The 17,566-nt window shown below is 58.7% G+C and overlaps 4 protein-coding genes across 4 annotated transcripts; all 4 read left to right on the top strand.

Moving 5' to 3' along the window:
- The first annotated feature begins 1,418 nt into the window (after nt 1–1,418).
- S100A16 (S100 calcium binding protein A16) lies at nt 1,419–4,950 on the top strand. Its single transcript, XM_052797922.1, has 3 exons — nt 1,419–1,555; nt 3,876–4,047; nt 4,170–4,950. Exons 2-3 carry the CDS (start codon nt 3,892–3,894, stop codon nt 4,332–4,334), a joined length of 321 nt encoding a protein of 106 aa, XP_052653882.1. The 5' UTR covers nt 1,419–1,555; nt 3,876–3,891; the 3' UTR covers nt 4,335–4,950.
- Nucleotides 4,951–7,766: 2,816 nt separating this feature from the next.
- On the top strand, nt 7,767–9,235 carry LOC128146509 (protein S100-A4-like). The gene is made up of 3 exons (XM_052797930.1): nt 7,767–7,950; nt 8,179–8,337; nt 9,023–9,235. The coding sequence occupies exons 1-3, from the start codon at nt 7,846–7,848 to the stop codon at nt 9,185–9,187; spliced, it is 429 nt and encodes a 142-aa protein (XP_052653890.1). The 5' UTR covers nt 7,767–7,845; the 3' UTR covers nt 9,188–9,235.
- Nucleotides 9,236–10,966: 1,731 nt separating this feature from the next.
- On the top strand, nt 10,967–12,103 carry LOC128146510 (protein S100-A4-like). The gene is made up of 3 exons (XM_052797931.1): nt 10,967–11,111; nt 11,599–11,753; nt 11,860–12,103. Exons 2-3 carry the CDS (start codon nt 11,616–11,618, stop codon nt 12,022–12,024), a joined length of 303 nt encoding a protein of 100 aa, XP_052653891.1. The 5' UTR covers nt 10,967–11,111; nt 11,599–11,615; the 3' UTR covers nt 12,025–12,103.
- Nucleotides 12,104–15,532: 3,429 nt separating this feature from the next.
- Nucleotides 15,533–16,617, top strand: LOC128146271 (protein S100-A7-like). Its single transcript, XM_052797509.1, has 3 exons — nt 15,533–15,697; nt 15,867–16,023; nt 16,258–16,617. The coding sequence occupies exons 2-3, from the start codon at nt 15,871–15,873 to the stop codon at nt 16,465–16,467; spliced, it is 363 nt and encodes a 120-aa protein (XP_052653469.1). The 5' UTR covers nt 15,533–15,697; nt 15,867–15,870; the 3' UTR covers nt 16,468–16,617.
- The last annotated feature ends 949 nt before the right edge of the window (nt 16,618–17,566 follow it).

Here is a 17,566-nt window from a genome sequence, read left to right on the forward strand (position 1 = left end):
GCCAGTGCCCCTCAGTGAGTCAGCGCTGACCACGTGGGCATGGCACCACGCTGGTGGAAACGCTGAGAGATGCATTTGTCCATACCAGGGTGGCCGCTGTGTGCAGGAGTGGTGGGTCCAGGGTACCCATCACAGTGGTCACCAAAGACCCCCAAAGCCGGGGCTCAGTGTCCCCCCTCTGCAAAGGGTCCCATGCGGCAGAGCTTATCCGTGAGAAGATAAACTGCTCCCGACCCTTGAGACCCAGAGCTGGTGGGGACCAGGGGAGAGACCAACCTCATCGGGGCAATCAAACTGGCTGGGAACTGTTTTGTGATGGGTTTGGATGGTACGTGGCTGCTCTGAGCACATGCACACGCACACACCCTGGATGCCTTGTAAAAATAAGGGCCTGGATGTGGTTGTGACATCTGCCAGGCACAGGAGAGTAATGAAGGCCCATGATTCAGAGGTGAGCTGTTTGCCTGCAGGGTCAGGGAGGGTTTCCCACCCTCCCTGGATGTTGCATCAACGACACCGGAGCATCTCGGCCAAGAACGGGTGTGCTTCCTCCCAACCGAGATTAGGAAGAAACCTGTGGAGAGCTGGGATGACACACATCGTTTTTTCCGGGATGGGAGTCCCAAAGGTCCTCTGAGCAGGTGGCTCTTGCCTGTAATACATCACCTCCTACTTTGCATCCTTAAATATGCAGCTCCCAGTAATGCCCGTATCTAATCTTGGCATCAAATCGCCGCGCCATTGCTCTGGTAGACATACAGGGGTACAATTTGCTGGGTCAATTAATTACGGATGTGACTTTACAAGAACAGCTACCAGCTGAGAAGAGCCTTATCTGTCCCAGCGCATCTAGAGATGGCTGAGAGCTGGATAAAACCCTGCTTGGAGTTGGTCCTTCTGCTTCCAAGGCCCCAGAGACCTGCACCAGCCCCTTTCACCCTTGAGAACAAGTGGTTTTGGTTCAAATAAACGATGCCCCCTCACCTTGCCGGGCAGCTCCTGTGCCACACTGGACCTGACTGGCTGGCCTCACCAGCAGTCGGTGCATGGGGCGGTTTGGAGCGGAGTGGGTGGCGGGGATGCACTATGGGACAGAAGAGCTGGGCTTTTGGCCGGTGCATGGCTGGATGGTGGTGAGTTTGCAAACCCTGGGATCAGGCTGGAGTTGCACTATGCCTGGCAAACCACCACTGCTGGGAGCCTACCACCCCTTCCAGACGGCGGGGTCTTTTAGGGCGGTCCCCAAACACCTGCCATCACCCCACAGCCACAGCCATGCGCAGAGCAGCCCCCAGGAGGGAGCCGGACCCCGCCACAAGTCTGTGCTCGCACCGACCCGTCTGGGTGTTGCAATCGTGGGGAGCCATTTCCCAGGTAAGCCCCAGCCGGGGAACGCCCTGGGAACGTCAAGGAGGGGTGGGAGCCTCTTTAAAAGCCCGGCTGGGCCCGGCGGTATGGGTGCAAGGTGAGGAGAGAGCACGCGTAATCAGCTCCCACTGCCCGTGCTGCCAAATTGGTGACAAACGGACACAGCAGGACCCTCGGACGGAGCCAGGTGAGGCTCCCAGACAGGGATGGGAAAGCCAGCATTGGGACCCTTGGGGTGAATATTCAACCGGGAGCAGCCCTAGGACATGCCGCTGCAGGTTGGGTGGTGGAAATCCCCGGAGCCCTTCGGCAGCATCGCGCGCGTGAGGCTGGGGTGGAGGGGACCTGCTGGATGCAGGGGGAGCGCTGGGGTGAGCTGGGCTGGTGGGCAGGTGGTCCGGCATGGGGCTTGGCAGCATCCATTGACCTCCACTGCCTATGGACAGCCCAGCACATGGGGTTGCCAGTAGGGTCTGGCCCCTGGAAAAAGGGCATTTCCCCCCTGTTTTGCCCACGGCAATGCCAGGGCTGTGGGCAGGGAGCACTGGTGCTGTGCCCAGCTGCGGGTCCTGGCTCCGGGCACTAGTGCTGGTGAGTGCGCGAGGATGGAGAGAGAGAGGTAAAGGAAGAGGGGGGACCACGGCGGCAGGAGCAGAGCAGCCAGTGAGCCCTGTCCTGCCCACCCCACCTACCCGGCGCCCAGCCCTGCTGCAGCCGTGCTGGCATCCCTGGGTCCCACTGCGGTGACAATACCCCAGGTTGGCCCCAGGGGCACATGGTGGGGCTGGGGTGCAGGCGATGGCGGTGCCATGAGGGCTGCGCAGTTGCGGATGGGCTGGTGCTGTGAGTCAGCAGTGAAGCGGTAGCCATGATGCCCCGAGGATGGGCTGGGCGCTGGTGGTGGAGGACCAGTGATACCGGTGTGGGGTCTGCATGTGGGAACCCCAGCGGGTGTGGGTGTGTGGTGGGTGCTTTTGCCAGGTGCTGGTCATTACCTTTTGTTGGCAATTAATGGCCCAGGACAAGGAAGGGCTGGGGCTGGAGGTCTGCAGTGAGTGGCTCTCGTGGGGTTGTGCCAGGCACTGCAGCTTGCAGTGGGACCCCCTGCCAGTGCTGGGACTGTTCAAAAGCCACCCTGGTGTCCAGCTTCCTGCAAGCCAGATATGGTCCCTGGCCCCAGGATGGGGTGGCCCTGGGCCACGGCACCGTGGCAGAGAGAAGGCTCCCATGGGGACAAGGGTGGCTTGGGAGGGCACCCAGCCATGCCAAGGTATGCAGGGATGAGCGCAATAGTGCGGGGAGCCCGGGGCTGAGCCTCATGTCTCTTGTCACCACCCTGATGTGCCAACGTCCTCAACCTGGGGCTGAATTGGGGAGGATCAGTGCAAAGAGAGAGGGGACGTGAGCCAAGTTTAGGGCACCGGGCAGGTCCTGCCTGCTCCCAGGGAGCAGCTGGGCTGCAGACACCATCCTGGATGATGTCCACAGAGTGGGGAACAGTGCTGGACTACCCCTCTGGGCTCCATGCATGCCACCCTGTTGGCTTCCTCCAAGACCCACATGGCCACCGCTGCTGTGACAGTCGGCATTGTACCCTGGGCTGGTGTAAATCAGCATAGCTCCAGCACAATCACGGGGAGCAACACGCTACAGCTCGCCCTGCTCCCTGCCACCGACGAGGCAGGAAAGCGCCAAGGCCGGACAAGGTGATGCTGTTTCCGTCCCTGCCTGCCTGCATCCTGCCTGTGACGCGGACACCAGACCCTGTGACGGGGACCGTCCTGTTGGGTTCATCCATAGGAAGGAACTTCCTGGCTTGGGGAAGCTTCGGGACCGTGGAGAGAGGAGGGGGACCCCAGACATCAAGCAGGCAGGCAGGATTGGACCTTGGGATATGGGGGACAGCCTTGGCTGGGCTAGCGGGGGGCTCAGGCAGGTCCAGACCTGCTCTGCCAGGGTGTTCCTGGCGCCGTGAAGCAAGAGGAGGGCTGGCCGGTAATTCCTGCCCTCATCCTGCCGCCACCGCCGCCCTGCCACGCGGCTCCCAGCCCCATTCCTCCCTAATGAGCCCTGGGAACTGGCGGCCGTGGCTCTGGTGCTGCGGAGCCCCGCGGCCCCAGCGCCATAATTGCCGCCCTGTCCCATGCGTGGGGGCGGCTGCCCCGGCGGGGCAGGTGGGGCGGATGGTGTGGGGTGGGTACTGTGCCAGAGCTGGGGCAGGTGGCTTGGAGGATTTTTGGGGTAACCCTGTATAAGCAGTGATGTGGGGAGACAAGCACCCTGCATATCAGCACTGCCAGCTTTTTGCCTTTCTGTGGAGGCTGTCTTTTGCCTGCCTGGGGGCTTGCAGTAACTCCAGGGCTGGCGGCAGCAGAGACCCCCGTGCATGCCCTAAGTGATGGCACCGTGAGCTTTGGTGGCATGCTGCCTGCCCTTCCACCCCTTGTCCTCCAGCATGGGCTTGTGGATGGTCCCAGGGCCCCTGTCCCTGACCCCCGTCCCCACAGGTGGCCGCAGGCAGCGATGGCAGAATGCACAGAGCTGGAATGGGCCGTCCAGGTGCTGGTGAACAATTTTGACAAGTACTCAAGCCGCCGCTGCTGCTGCAAGAAGCCACGGCGTATCAGCAAGAAGGATTTCCGCAAGATGCTGAGCTGTGAGCTCAACCACATGCTGACGGTGAGGCCGGGGTGCATGGGGCCAGGGGACCGGCTCCTCCTCACGCTTGCACGGGGTCCCCCCCACCCTGCACCTTGCTTTCCCTGCTGCCCTGGTGTAAGCGGCTCCGCTGTCTCCCCCAGGACACTGGGAACCGTCGAGCGGCTGACAAACTCATCTGTGACCTGGACGAGAACAAAGACGGGCGCATCAGCTTCGAGGAGTACTGGACCTTGATAGGCGGCATCGCAAGCCCCATTGCCCAAATCATCCGCCAGCAGGAGCAGAGCGTCAAGCACACCAAGTAGCCGGCTGCATCTGGACCCTCCCCAGGCTCAGCCTGACGGGCTCAGCCCCTGCTTCTCCATGGCTCCCCGCTTCTCGCCTCTCCCGCTGCCGAGCCGCGCCCTGAGCCCCAGCTTGCCCCAGGGCACCCCAGTCTCCCACAGCTTTGCCGACTGAGCCATGCCAGAGTGTGATCAGGGCAGGAAGATCCTGTGGGTGGGAGCTGAGGGGTGCAAGGCCACCACAGCCTTGGGGCGTCCTCCTTAACCCACGCCATGCCATCCCTGCCCTTGCCCTCTTCTGCAAGCCTTGTCCTTGCTGGGCTACTGGGCAAGAAGCAAAGGGAGAGGCTTCCCCTCATCTAGGACATGAATTCTGTCTGTTCTCAGACCTCTGGGGTGCAGCCCTGCTGGCAGAAACCCCATCACAACCGGGACCCCCTCTCCCATTGGAGCTCCCCCTCAAAGTCAGGGGTCTTCTTGGGAAAAGTGTGCCTTTCCCCCTGCCCAAGCTGGTGAAGGGTCTGCCCTGCCTGTGCTGCCTGGTGCTCTGGTCCTTTGGGCTCGGGGAGTGGCGCGGTCCCATCTGGGCAACACCGCAGTGGTTATTTATTGCAGCAATAAAGTTTGGAGGAGCAGTGGGTGAAGCTGAGGCTCTGCTTTCCTGGGGGCTGCCCTGCAGCATGCATGCATGGATGGGATGTGGGGGGCCAAGAGAGGGGGTCTGCCCTATTTCCCATCACGCACGCAGTCACAGAGTACCCTGGGCTGGCGATAACACCCATCCCAGCCTTCTGGCATGGCAGGGATGGGCTCCCCGGGGCTGATTGAGCCACCACGAGGTGTCAGCAGACACCATGGCCTCCCAGCACCCCAACCGGCCTCACAGCACCCCAAGCCGTTGCCTGGGACACAGGGTGCGGATGATGCTGCCACATGTCCTGAGGGACCCTCTCCATGTCCCCATGTGGGGTCCCAAGCACCTGGGACTACAGCCCCCCATCCGTACACCACAAGGTCACGGCCACCCCAACCCCAGGGTGTCTCAGGTGACCCCAATTCCCGTGCTGCATCTCGGCTCATTGCACACCCCCCCACCCGGGATGGGGAAAAGCTCCATGCCGTTGCGTGTGCCGGAGACACCCTGGGCTGGCAGTGCTCAGGGGGGAGTGTGCTGCAGCCTGGCTCATGGTGCCCTGTGACGCCCACAGTGCTGGCGGGCAGCCCAAACCGGCAGCCCAGGCACCTGCTGGGGATTTTCCACTGGGAGGTGACTTGGCCCCGGGGCCTGCGAGCATGGCGGTGACCCCCTGCGACCCCCACTCCCACGGCAGGGGGGATGACAGCACCTTGGACCTAGGACCCCCATCCCTTTCCAGCCAGCCCCCCTTGCCGATGCAGGAGCATCGCTGGCTCCTGCCTCCTGCCTGTCCCCCTGCCCACGCAGCCCACCTTCCCCTGCCCTGCAGCATCAGGGGTCCCAGGCAAACCGGGGGTGCTCCTGTGGGAGACGGAGCAGCTGGGTAGGGCTGCGGCTGAGTCACGGTGGAGGAATCCCTCTCGGGCCAGGGCAGGGCTCGTGACTCACTCTGCTGTTTATGGGGTGACTGGGGATTGGCTGGGTGCTGTGCCTGGCTGCTCACACAGGATCCCAGTGATCCGGTGGGATCCAGAGTAGACTCTAGGGGTCTCTCCAGGAAGGACCCTCAGGGTGAGGGGCAACCAGCCCCCAACATCTCATTTCTAGATGCAGATCAGCTGCAGTGCACGGAAACAATTCGGGATGTCCCCCCCCACCTTATGCTAACTTCCTCACAGGACCCAGGCATCCGGGCTGGGGCTCTGAGCAGTTGCAGCCCCCATGCCCGTGCTGGTTGAGGCAGGGTACATTATTTCCCCATCCCGGAGCTGCCTGGAGCAAACGTGGGTGCATGGGGAACCCAGGAGACACGGGAGGGGCTGCTGCAGTGCACCAGTGTGCAGGGGACCAGCGTGTCAGAGAACGAGCATTGCACAGGCATCCATGTGGGCAGGGGGTGGTTTGTGTGTCCGTGTGCTCGGCAGCTGCACCCCTGCGTGCTCCTCCTGGAAAACCCTGGGGCACTTTGCACAGCACCACATGGCAGGCGGGGAGGGGGATGGTGTGGGGCTATGCAACAGGGATGGGGCTGCCAGGTTCTGCAGCTGGCCCCAATTTAGGGAACTCAAACCCACGGTCCTGTCCTCGTGTCTCCAGCAGGATCAGCTCCGGGCACCCTGTGCCAGCTGCTAACCCAGCCCTGGTGGTGCACCAGCCTCGAGGTCCCATGTGCTGCAAGGTTTGCAAGATTTCAGAAAATGCCCCAAATATGTTTTTCCCCATGGTCCTCTCTAGCTGCCAAATATCTGGGAGAAGAAAGACATGGTTCCTTTGCAATCACCAGAGACTGAAATGTTGGCTGTCTTCGAGTTGCTCGAGGCCAGGCCACCTTGGGTTTCACCAGATGAGGATTTACCCTGGCTCCCTCCTCCAAACCAAACAGGATTTTGTGGATGGGTGGTAATGCAAAAATAACTGGGGGTTTGCAGGAAAAAGCCAGGTGCCCTCCCTGGTAGTGGCACTCCCCCAGGAGCAGCCTCCTGCCAGGATGGCCGCCACCCTGGAACAAGCCCTGGCCTCCAGCATTGGACCTTCAATGAGTGCTCAGGGAAGGAGGGTGACAAGTACCAGCTGAGCAAGGCTGAGCTAAAGGAGCTGCCCAGTTTCATGGGGGTGAGGGTGGGGACACTCGGGACTGAGCCCCACCAGCATCCTCACATCTCTCTCCACCACTGGGGAAGATGTGGGGGTGAGGGAAGGGCTCTCTCCTCCCTCAAACAGGTTCCCCCCACCTGCTGAAACCCCCTGTTGCGGTTGATGCCTACCTGTGGCGTGGCTGGCGAGCACCATCCTTGACCCTGCTGATGCTCTGTGCCAGGAACAGCTGGATAAGCGCAGCTTCTGGGTGCTGCTGAAGGACCTGAAGGACAAGGACAACATGATGGACTTCAAGGAATACGTGGTCCTCCTGGGCTGCCTCACCATGCTCTGCAATGACTTCTGCACTAAGGCTCATGGCCCTGCCAGCTGGCATTGAGCCCCAGCCCATGGCTCAAATAAAACTGCTGTCACTTCCCCAGCCCCACTGCAGAGCCTGTTCATTTGTATTGGGATCACCAGGATGGGAGTGCTTGGGACCATCTGTCTTGGGGAGATCAGGGCCACCCAGAAAGCTGGCGATGTGGGGTACAGTACAGTGATGGCTTAGTGGGGGGTCACGGGCTGGTGACCAGCTTTCTCTGGGGAGCCCCAAGGGATGCCCCAGCCCTTCCCAGTCCCTGCACCCATCACTTGGCTTGTGCCTTGGTCCCCAGACTCCCCAGTAGGGCCAGCAGCTCCTCCCAGCACCCACCCACCTCCCACTAATGGGATCACACAGCTCATTAGGCAAAAATGAGGTGCGGGTGAAACTGCCACTGTGGAGCTCCTGGGAAAGCCTGGAGGCGAGGGGGCTGCATGGGGCATGCTGGGCAGTGCCACCCTGGCCAGGCTATAAATGCCCATTGCGCTCCAGATGCAGCACCCTGGCTTCTTGCTGTTGCCTGGTCTGCACCAACCCCGGTAAGTCTTTGCTCCCCTTCCTCATGCATCGCTTGTTGTGCAGCTTTGCTCTCCAGCTGCAATTCACCCGGCAGTTGCTGCACCCTGAAATGCCTCCCTGAGAGGCATTGGAGTTGCAGCTACCCCCCTAAACCATCGCAGACCGATTTGGGCAGGGTGGGGGGGACAGACCCCCCTGCCACTGCCCTGAGCCTGCCCTGACCCCATCCTTGGTGCTCTGTCCTCCAGGCGTGTAGGAGGCTGGCGATGGCGTGTCCCCTGGAGCAGGCGCTGGCCGTGATGGTCACCACCTTCCACAAGTACTCAGGGAAGGAAGGGGACAAATATAAACTCAGTAAGGCAGAGCTCAAGGAGCTGCTGAACAAGGAGCTGCCCATCTTTGGGAGTGTAAGTGGCCGTGGGGGCACATACCTTTGCATCCCCTCAGAGGTGCCCAGGTATGGGCGGGAGGTGTTGTAGGAGCAGGAGCAAACCAGCCTTGGGTCTTTTCACATAGCATGGTGCAAACCGCGCAGGGGTGAGCCAAGCTGGTCTCTGAATTTCCCCAAAGTGTGCATGACGGATGCAGCCCACATGCAACACACTGAGATCTCGTGCTCCAGGGCAAGCCCTGGGGAGAAGGAGGGATGAGGCCAGGAGGACCCGAGCTGGAGTATGCTCAGACTGAAAGGAAACTTGGCTTTCTTATACCCACAGAAATATTTTGATTGGCGAAGAAAAATCATGCTCCGATTTAAATTTTTTAATCCTTTTTTAACCCCCCAACTTCCCCTTCTGGCTTGTGGTTTAAATTGGGAGGAGGGAGGAGAAATTTTTTAGCCAGACCTTTTCATGACTGAGGGTATATTTGCTGTAGTTGTGCCAGCACACACCAGAGCACAGGTAAGCCAGCTGCATTTCTAAAGGCCACCTCCTTCCAAAGGCAAAGAGAAAACCCTCCTTCAAGGCAAGGGGAGGGAAGCCCAGGCTTTTTACATCCTTCCTTGCAAGCAGTGAGGCTGGATGAGAAAGCACCTCACTCATCTGTGCACCCCGAAACCGCTTACCCTCACCGTGCTCTGCCCCCTCGCAGAAACAAATGGACGAGGTGGAATTCAAGAGGCTCGTGAATGACCTGGACCACAACAAGGATAGCGAGGTGGACTTTAAGGAGTATGTCTGCTTCCTGGCCTGCATCACCATGGGCTTCAACGAGTTCTTCAAGGATGGCCCCACCAAGCAGCCCCGCAAGAAGTGACCCCCACTGCCCACAGTATCACTGCAGGGCTCTCAATAAAAGCTTTTCCAAAGCCTCGGTGTGCATCAGCATGGTTTTCCGCGCCGTAGGTTAACGGGCAGCTGGGTGACTCACGCCTTCCTCTGGCTTCGTGGGATTTTCCATGGTGTGACTCAGCCCCAGGAGGCATTTTTTGGAAAAGCCTGAGCAAAACAGCTCAGTGCCGCCTCTGAGCGATGTACTTGGACATTGCCCTGAACTGTCCTTGCTGGCTTGAGGAGAGGTTCAGTGCATGTTTAGCTCAAAACATACAAGCTTCCCTGAGCCCAGCTCGGCTCGTAGGTTGGCACAAGCTGCCCTGGGCAATGCATTGGGTTTAGGGAGAGAAAGCTGGTCTGGAGGAACCGGATAGCAAGATGCTAGGTCCATGCAAAGCACAAAAGCCAGAGTGTGTCCCCAGTTCCCACAGAGAAGAGCTGTTTCTGAGCAGCTGGAGGAGATCCTTAGACCCCTCGGACTAGCCCATGCTGGGGGACTGCATTGGAGGTCAGCCTGAGCCCCCCCCCCCCGGGTGTACCACGGAGCCGTGGGGCTGCAGACAAGCAGCAGCTTCCTGAGCACATCAGCCTGTGATACTGGCTGGGAAGCACAGGGCTCACCTCCCCCACTCCACCTCCCCATAGCCTCAGCAGCTCCTGGCAGGTCTGGGCTGGTTTGCAGAAGGTGCTGCAGCTGCTCTCCAGCTTTCCCCAGCAGCCCCAAAACCTCAGAGAAACTGTCCCAGTTTCAAAAAAGCCCTTACAAAGCCTCTGCATCATTGCATGGCAGAGCAGACACCTGGCAGAGCCTGTCCCCGAGCTCCCCAAGTCCTCCTTGAGCCCCCAGGTCCTTCCAGCATCTCCCCAGCAGCCTCAAACTTTGCTCTGTCCCTTCCCAGTGTTTTTATAAAGAGCCCCAGCGAGCTTCTGCCTCCTGCCAGTAACTTACACCAGTTTGCACTTACTAACAGGGAGACAAGGTTCAGGCTTGGGGGTTTCTTTTGCCAAAATGGTCCTTAAAGAAACCCCTGACCTGGGAAGAAGCCATGCGGTGTTTGGTGAGGTTTCGCATCCCATGGGGCACCAGAGCAACCCAGAGCTGGCAGGGGGGCTTCATCCCCTGTTTTTCTCACTCTGGTACCTGCAGCAGCGGGTGCCTTTGTCCTGAGGGGGCTCAGCCAGGCTCGGGGACACTCGGGGTATTTGTCAGCCCTTGCACCATGGCGAACAGCTGGTTTGCCCCATGGCAGGGGGTTGCAAACTGCCTGCTCCTGGCTTTCCCCTGCAACTCCCTGACATGCGCTCGGGACATGCAGACACCAAAATAGCTCTCCGTTACACAATGGGGCATTGTGACGCACTGCCCTTGCAGTTAGGAAACAGAAATTGCTTGCAGTCGAGTTAAAAAACAGAAAAAACCCCCTCATCTAAACCCCAGCACAACAAAGCTGTGGACAAGCCCCGCTCGGGTTTGTGCAGTTCCAGACATCCCTGGGGATGCTGCCAAAACCATTGTGTGCGACGTCTCACCCCACATCGGCATCACCTACCCTCACTGGCAGTGGTGGGACGAGGTGCCCACCACCCCCCTTGCTTCAGCCCTTGTCCCTAGGGATTCTCCTCGACCAGGTGGTCCCTGTCCAGCCCCGGGGGCACATTCTGCCCTTTCTAACACAAACCAGCCCCCTTGGCAATGCAGGAGCTGGATGGGTTGGGGGGGCCAGGGCTGCTCCCAGGGTTTTCCTCTCCTCCTTTGCCAGCCAATGTCCAGACAGGCGCTGGATCGGCATTGGTGCCTTCCTATCCCGGTAGTGAGGAGGTGTCCCAGGCGGGGCTATAAATGCCATGAACTGACGCCGGCTTGCCTCCCGCCCTGCCTGTCCTCGGCTGTTTCGTTTGAGCTGTCGGTGAGTTGTATTTTTCCTACGATGCTCTGTTCCCCTTCGCCCTGTTGGCCATCCAGATGCCCTCCAGATGTCGCTGATGGTGCAGCTGCCCCAACCTGCAGTGGGGTCCCCCTACGGAGGTTTTCCCCTGGGGCTGAGCGTGAGGGTCCTGCTGCAGCGAGCTGAGCTCAAAGGCTGCATTTCACCTCTGAGGGCTGGAAAAGCACGGGTGCCCCTTCACTGCCTGGGCTGCCTTCCCCCACGTTCTCCCCTCCGGCATGGCTTTTTTGGAGGTTGCTCAGCACCGGTACCAGATGGCAACACCCAGCCTGGCTGCTAGTGGGGGGGTGAAATTAGGGAGGAAATGGTGATGCATCCCTGTGTATGCCCGGGAGTGGGGTACCGGAGCAGGCTGCACGGTCTGGGGAAGACTGTTGGCCCCCCAGCGTGGGGTTGTCTGGGGACCCTGAACTCTGGTCTCACCTGCTTGTGCTGTTGGTGCCTCCAGGATCGCTGGCATTCCCCATGGCATGTCCCTTGGAGCAGGCACTGGCCGTGATAGTCTCCACCTTCCACAAGTACTCGGGGAAGGAGGGGGACAGGTACAAGCTCAGCAAGCAGGAGCTCAAGGAGATGCTTGTGAAGGAGCTGCCCAGCTTCAGCGTAAGTGTGCAGCAGGGGGTACAACATCCCATGGATGATGCTGGGACTCAGGGATGTAGCTCTTGATGCAAAACCCCATTTTAACCCCCCTTTTGCTCCTGGGCAGAGACAAACCAATGAGGCCAGCTTACAGCAGCTCATGTGCAATCTGGACAGCAACAGTGACAGTGAGGTGGATTTCCAAGAGTATGTGACCTTCCTGGCCTGCATGGCCATGATGTGCAACGACTTCTTCCAGGACTGCCCTGACAAGATGCCGCGCAGGAAGTGAGCATGGGGCACTGGCCTCGGGGCTGCATCGCTGCTCCCATGACCCTTTTGCTCTTTCAATAAAGGTTGCTTTAAACAAAGTTTAAATAGTTTCAATAGTTTCAATAAAGGTTGCTTTAAACCCCCCTCTGCATGCTTTGCAATGAGGGGGTTTCTTCTCCCGGGGACAGGAGTGCTGTCAGACTGGGGAAGACCCCATTTCCCTCCCATGTGCACGTTGCAGGTACCGGATGACGAGCGAGAGCATGGGTGCTACTGAGTTGGACTTGCTCTGCCGCAGCGTGGGCACCTCATTCCCTGAGCCCTTGTAAACCGCCTGCTGGGCTGATCCCCACCGGCCACGTTAGCATGAGTCAGTGGCAGTTGCTGCCTGGCAGCACCCTGCCCTGCAGCCCCAGTAACTGCTTCGTGGTGATGTAAGGCAAGGCAGGAGCTTTCACAGGGATTAATGCCTCTGACTAGCACTGTGATAACAGTGACGGGTAAACAGCTCTTTTTTAGCCATAATTATTAAGCTGACACAGGGTCAGCCTCTGTCCCCCCACATGCTGACCTACTGCATTGGGAAGTCACCCAGGACCCTTGTCCCTTCCCCACCCCAAGCGAATCCTTGGGGAGCAGGGTTTCAGTTGCGTTCCTGCTTGGGGTGGGGTTATGGCGTGCAGAGGAGTGACTTCCCCCATGCACCCAGCCAGCTCTCCTGGGCTGCTGGCATGGGAGGACTCAGCCCATGGCTATAAATGCGAGGAGCCATGCAGCCACAGCCCTCCCTTCCCCACACCGGAGCCTGTCCTGCTCATGTCTATAAGTCTCCATTTCCTGCCCCTGATGCCTTTTCCCCCACACTGAAGAGCTGTGGCCAACCTGGGCTTGCGTGCTGAGCTTCAGATGTGCAGCATGCCCCTTCCAGATGTGGACGTTCCCCCCTCTGCCCTGCTGGGAGCTGGACCTTCATCAGTCAGCTTGGGGCTCCTCCCAGACGCTCCGGCAAGCAGAGATGCCACAAAGGCTTCTCTTTGGCCAGCCCTGGCTTTGCCCCCCCCAGATGCCCTCTCCGCCAGCCCCCGGGCTGCGTGTGGAGGCAGCTGGGAGCCACATTTGGGCCGTGCCCCGTGAGTCACCCTGCAGCCACCAGCCCCAGCTGATGCAACACGCTGGGGTGGCATGACAGTGAGGATGCGGGGCAGCACCGTGCTCCTTCGGGGCCAGACCCTGGGGGCTGCACTGAGCTGGGTCTGGAGTGGCTTTGCCCCCTCCTGCCCTGCTGGCACCAGGGCAAGCTAGAGGGTTGCAGAGCATCCCTTGAGGTGGAGAGGGAGCGATGCCCCAGTTACTCCCCAATCCCTGCCCCAAGGCTGGACCAGCTCCCATCTGCCTGCTGAGCTCCCCTCCATCCCCGTGCTGCCTACAGCCGTGGTGTGGACTGGACCTGGACCATAACAAAGATGAGGAAGCGAATTTCTAGGAGTATGTCACGTTCCTGAGGGCCCTGGCCACGATCCACAATGATGCACTGAAGGAGTGCAAAATGTAGAGCTGGGCCAGCCAGTGGGGCGAGGGGCCCCAGGGGCCTTTTCTAAGGACCTTTTGTAAAGTTTTTTGTAATTTCCTATTGTAAAGTTTTGTAGCTGTGTTTCTGGTCATTTTTGAACCTTGAATAAATTAAAACCTCATGGATGGCACTGTTTTTTCTCTTGCTGGGGGTGGGCGGGAGGGACTCAGCAAGGGGCTGCACCCAGTGCTCATGTCCCAGCAGACGGATCCTGTTGGGTGCTGGTGATGCTCTGCCTGTTCTTCTGCCCGGGACTCCCACCCAGGCACTGCACCCTTGGCTTTGCAAGGTCTGGTTTGCCAGGAGACTGGAATTGAAGCTTATCCCCCTGCTCCCCCAAACAGAGAGTGTAGGGGTTATTCTACAAACCCCAGCTTCTGAGATCCAGTGCTCACCTGAGCATCAATATTAGGAAGAAAAAAAAAAGTAACCACCCCTCCAGGCTCAGTGAAACACCTGAGAATGTGGCTGACCGCACCTGCATCCCAGAGGCAGGTGAAAGGGACACCCCCTACAAGCCCTTGGTCCTTTTTATGCCTGATCTGTGAATATTTGAAGCTGGCATGATGCTGTTCACAGGCATCCCAGCCTGCCTGCATCCATCCACACCCCTGTCACCGCCCTGCTGCCATGCCCTTGGGGCTGTACTGGTCCTGTCCCTGCGGCACCAACACTCCTGGCCCCGCAGCTGCACTTGGCCGCAGAGCAGATACCAACAACCCACGGCAGCTCTTGCACTGGAGCGTGGGCTGCCATGGCACAGCAGCCAGGCCCCAAGGCAGGGCATGTGCTGGGAGCATCTGGTGCGTGGGCATGTGGCTTCCGTGGCAGGTTGGGTAGCGAATGGCAGCATGAGGACCCACGGCGCATGCGTGTCTCCTCCCACCTCCCCATGTGGCACAGGCATATCCCTTCATGCCTGCCCATGTGTGTCCCATTATGTCTTGCCAACGGTGCACCCGTGTCCCACTGATCAGCCATGTGTGGCTCCCCTTCCTGGGGAGGACGTGCCTGTCTCCCTCCATCATACAATCAGTTCCTTTGTTTCACTCTTTTGCAATTTAGGCTTTTTCTGGCACCAGTTCCTCATGCTCCTGAATTAAGAGGCTGATGGGGAGATGTTTCACCACCACTGTCCTTCCCATGTCCTAAAAGCCTTAATGGCTAGCATAGGTTTTTTGCTGTGCCAGTCCCACCAAGAACAGACTTGTGGTGAAGGGCTTGGGCATTCTCGGGCACAAGCCCCTCACCAGCCCCCCCGACTGTCTTTCCCCCCAAGACACGCAGAGTTTAGCAGCCCGTGCCAGGCCATGGGAACACCATGGGGTCATCCATGTGGCAGCATACCCCCAACAACTGGGAATAGGCAGCAATTGCCAATGACCTCGGTTATCGTCAGGAAGCAATTACAGCTGCTGGGAAACACCACCTCCTAAGACTGGCAGGCAGGTTTCCGGCATGCTGGCATGCCCAGATTTGTAATGTCTTTCTTGGCTTCCTGGCTAGCCATTAAGAAATGATTCAGGAGGAACGCTGCTCATGATTTTGGAGAGGTGTCTGGGGGGTGAGATGCTTTGGCCATCCCCCAGCACCCATGCAGCACACCTCCAGGGAAATTCAACATTGTCAAGGCAGATACAGGACTGATGAACCACATCCACCATTGGGAAAAACCAGCATCATCCCACTGGAAACCGTCACCCAGCACCTTTCGTGTGATCTGGAAAAATTCCTTTTCCATCATCTCTGCAAAGACCCCCAAACTCCGCACGAGTGTCCCAGCTCCTGGGAAAGCCCCTGCACCATCACTGACCCCAAATGCTGGTTCCCTGCAAATGTCTCTTTTGGTGTTTCCTTGTTTTGCCCTAACGAGTTTGGTGTGTCCCCTCCCTCATCAACAGTGGGAGCAGCCAGTTCCTGGAGCCAGGCAAGAAATCGCCACCTGGGCGTGCTGCGTAGCCTTGCACAATTCCCAGGGTTATTGCCCCGAAGGAAATTTGAGGCTGTCACAAATCTTAGCTCAGGGAGAGTATAAAAGACACCTTGCCTCCACTGTGCTGTCACTGCTCCTCTCCTCCCGTGCACCGCCATCTGCAGAAGTCAGCCCCAGCACTGCTCATAGGTAAGTAGGTCCTTGCCAAACGGTGGTTTCAGGCCTCATGCTGCTCGAAGTGCCACCGGGATGAGCCCGACCATGCCAGGCAGCCAAAGCCTGGCTGGGGCTCCTGGAGGAGAGGGCAGTCCTTCTCCTCTGATGGGGTTTAAATGTTTTGCTGCCTGTCCCTTCCTAGCAAGATGAAAACCGACCTGGAGCTCGCCTTGGAGTGTGCCATCAACATCTACCACCAGTATGCCATGAAGTGCCCCATAGATGACTACCTGAGCAAGACTGAGTTCTCAAAGCTGCTGAAGGAGACCGCCAAACCCTTCCTCTACAACACTGTGCCGGTAAGAGCCGAGCATGGCCCAGCTCTCCTAAAGCTGCTGAGAGCTTGCAGAAGGGGTGGCCTCCTTGGGGCGTGTGGGTGGTTGAGAACCTCCCAAAGGGGAGGGAAAGTTTTTCTAGGGTTTTCCTGAAACTGTGCAATCCTTGCTGGGTGAGCCTTGTGCTGTAGCTGTAGGCTGTCAGGGTGACCCTGCTGTGCTTCAGGCTGACTCTTTTTCATGTTTGTCCTGCTGCAGCCTAACACGTCCATCGATGACTATATAAGCAAGCTCTTTGCCAGAGCAGACCACAACCATGATGGTCGCCTGAAGTTCACTGAGTTCCTGACCACGCTGAATCTCGTAGTCATTGATGCCCACAATAGGTCCCACCAGTGTCACAGCAGCCACGACCAGCATCCAGATGACAGTCACGGCCAGGACCACAGCCATGGCCCCCACAAGTGAAGCAGTTCTCAGGGTGACTGTGCCCATGGGATTGTGCTCTTCCAGCAGCATCATCCCTTCTGTTTGTCCGCAAGCACAGACAAACCTGTAACCAAAGCTTTGCTGTCTTCTTCTGCCTATGGCATTGAAATAAAATTTTTTTCTTCAAGCACCAAATGCAGCTGTATTACGTGTCCTGTTGTCTCCAGGGAGGATGCAATATGCATCTAGCATGTGGCTGTGGGGGGGTTAAATGCCTATTGAACTGGAGAAGCAATGGGAAAGGAAAGGTGGCATGGGGGGACCCTGCTCCCTGCAGAGCGGGAAGCCAGGACAACAGGGCTACTGGGTCGCAGCTGAGCAGCACAGGCTGTGCAGGCTCCCTGTCCTGAAGCATATCAGACCCTGGCATGCTCCCACTGCCTTCCCAAGGCTCAGCGGGTTCCCTGCACAGGGTGGTTGGCCCCAGCACCTTTCACCTCAGTGGATGGTGGGGTGTGTAGCACCCCATCACACTGGGGAGGTTCCTGGGAAGGGGCAGCCAGTGGCTGCACAAGAGCATCCTCAGCCCTGGTTCTCCTGGCCCCTCTTCACACCAGCTCCAGGACATGCCAGGGTGAAGCACAGCCAGGGGCTCCTTCCCCAGATGGCTGCCAAGACCCTGCTCTGGACCTGGGGATGCAGCATCCTGGGGGTATGCGCAATGCTTTTGCAACCCACAAAGCAACCAGCACTTATCTTGCAAGCCCCGACACAGCAAAGAATGAGGCTGAGGGGCTCTGGAGAGCTGGTGTTAACTCTGCACAATGAAGTTGGATGTTTTTGTTAGCGTGAGGCAACAGCACCCCAGGTCACAGCACATCTACAAGCCACTGCAGGCTCCTGGGGAGCAGATACATGAGCAGAAAAGAGCTCATTTATCTGCCAGTGACTGCACTGAGTGGGAAACCCTTAGGCTCAGGAGGCTCTGACATTTCCAACATCAGCTGAAATCAGAAGCCTGTCACATGTGAAACCGAGCCACGAAAGGAAGCATGGGGCTATTGCATGGTTATTTGCACCTGATGACACAGGTGATCACTCTCTGGCTCCACAATGTTGCTACTGGTGAGGAGGCTTT

The sequence above is a fragment of the Harpia harpyja genome, chromosome 9, assembly GCF_026419915.1.
Source record: "Harpia harpyja isolate bHarHar1 chromosome 9, bHarHar1 primary haplotype, whole genome shotgun sequence".
Taxonomy (NCBI): domain Eukaryota; kingdom Metazoa; phylum Chordata; class Aves; order Accipitriformes; family Accipitridae; genus Harpia; species Harpia harpyja.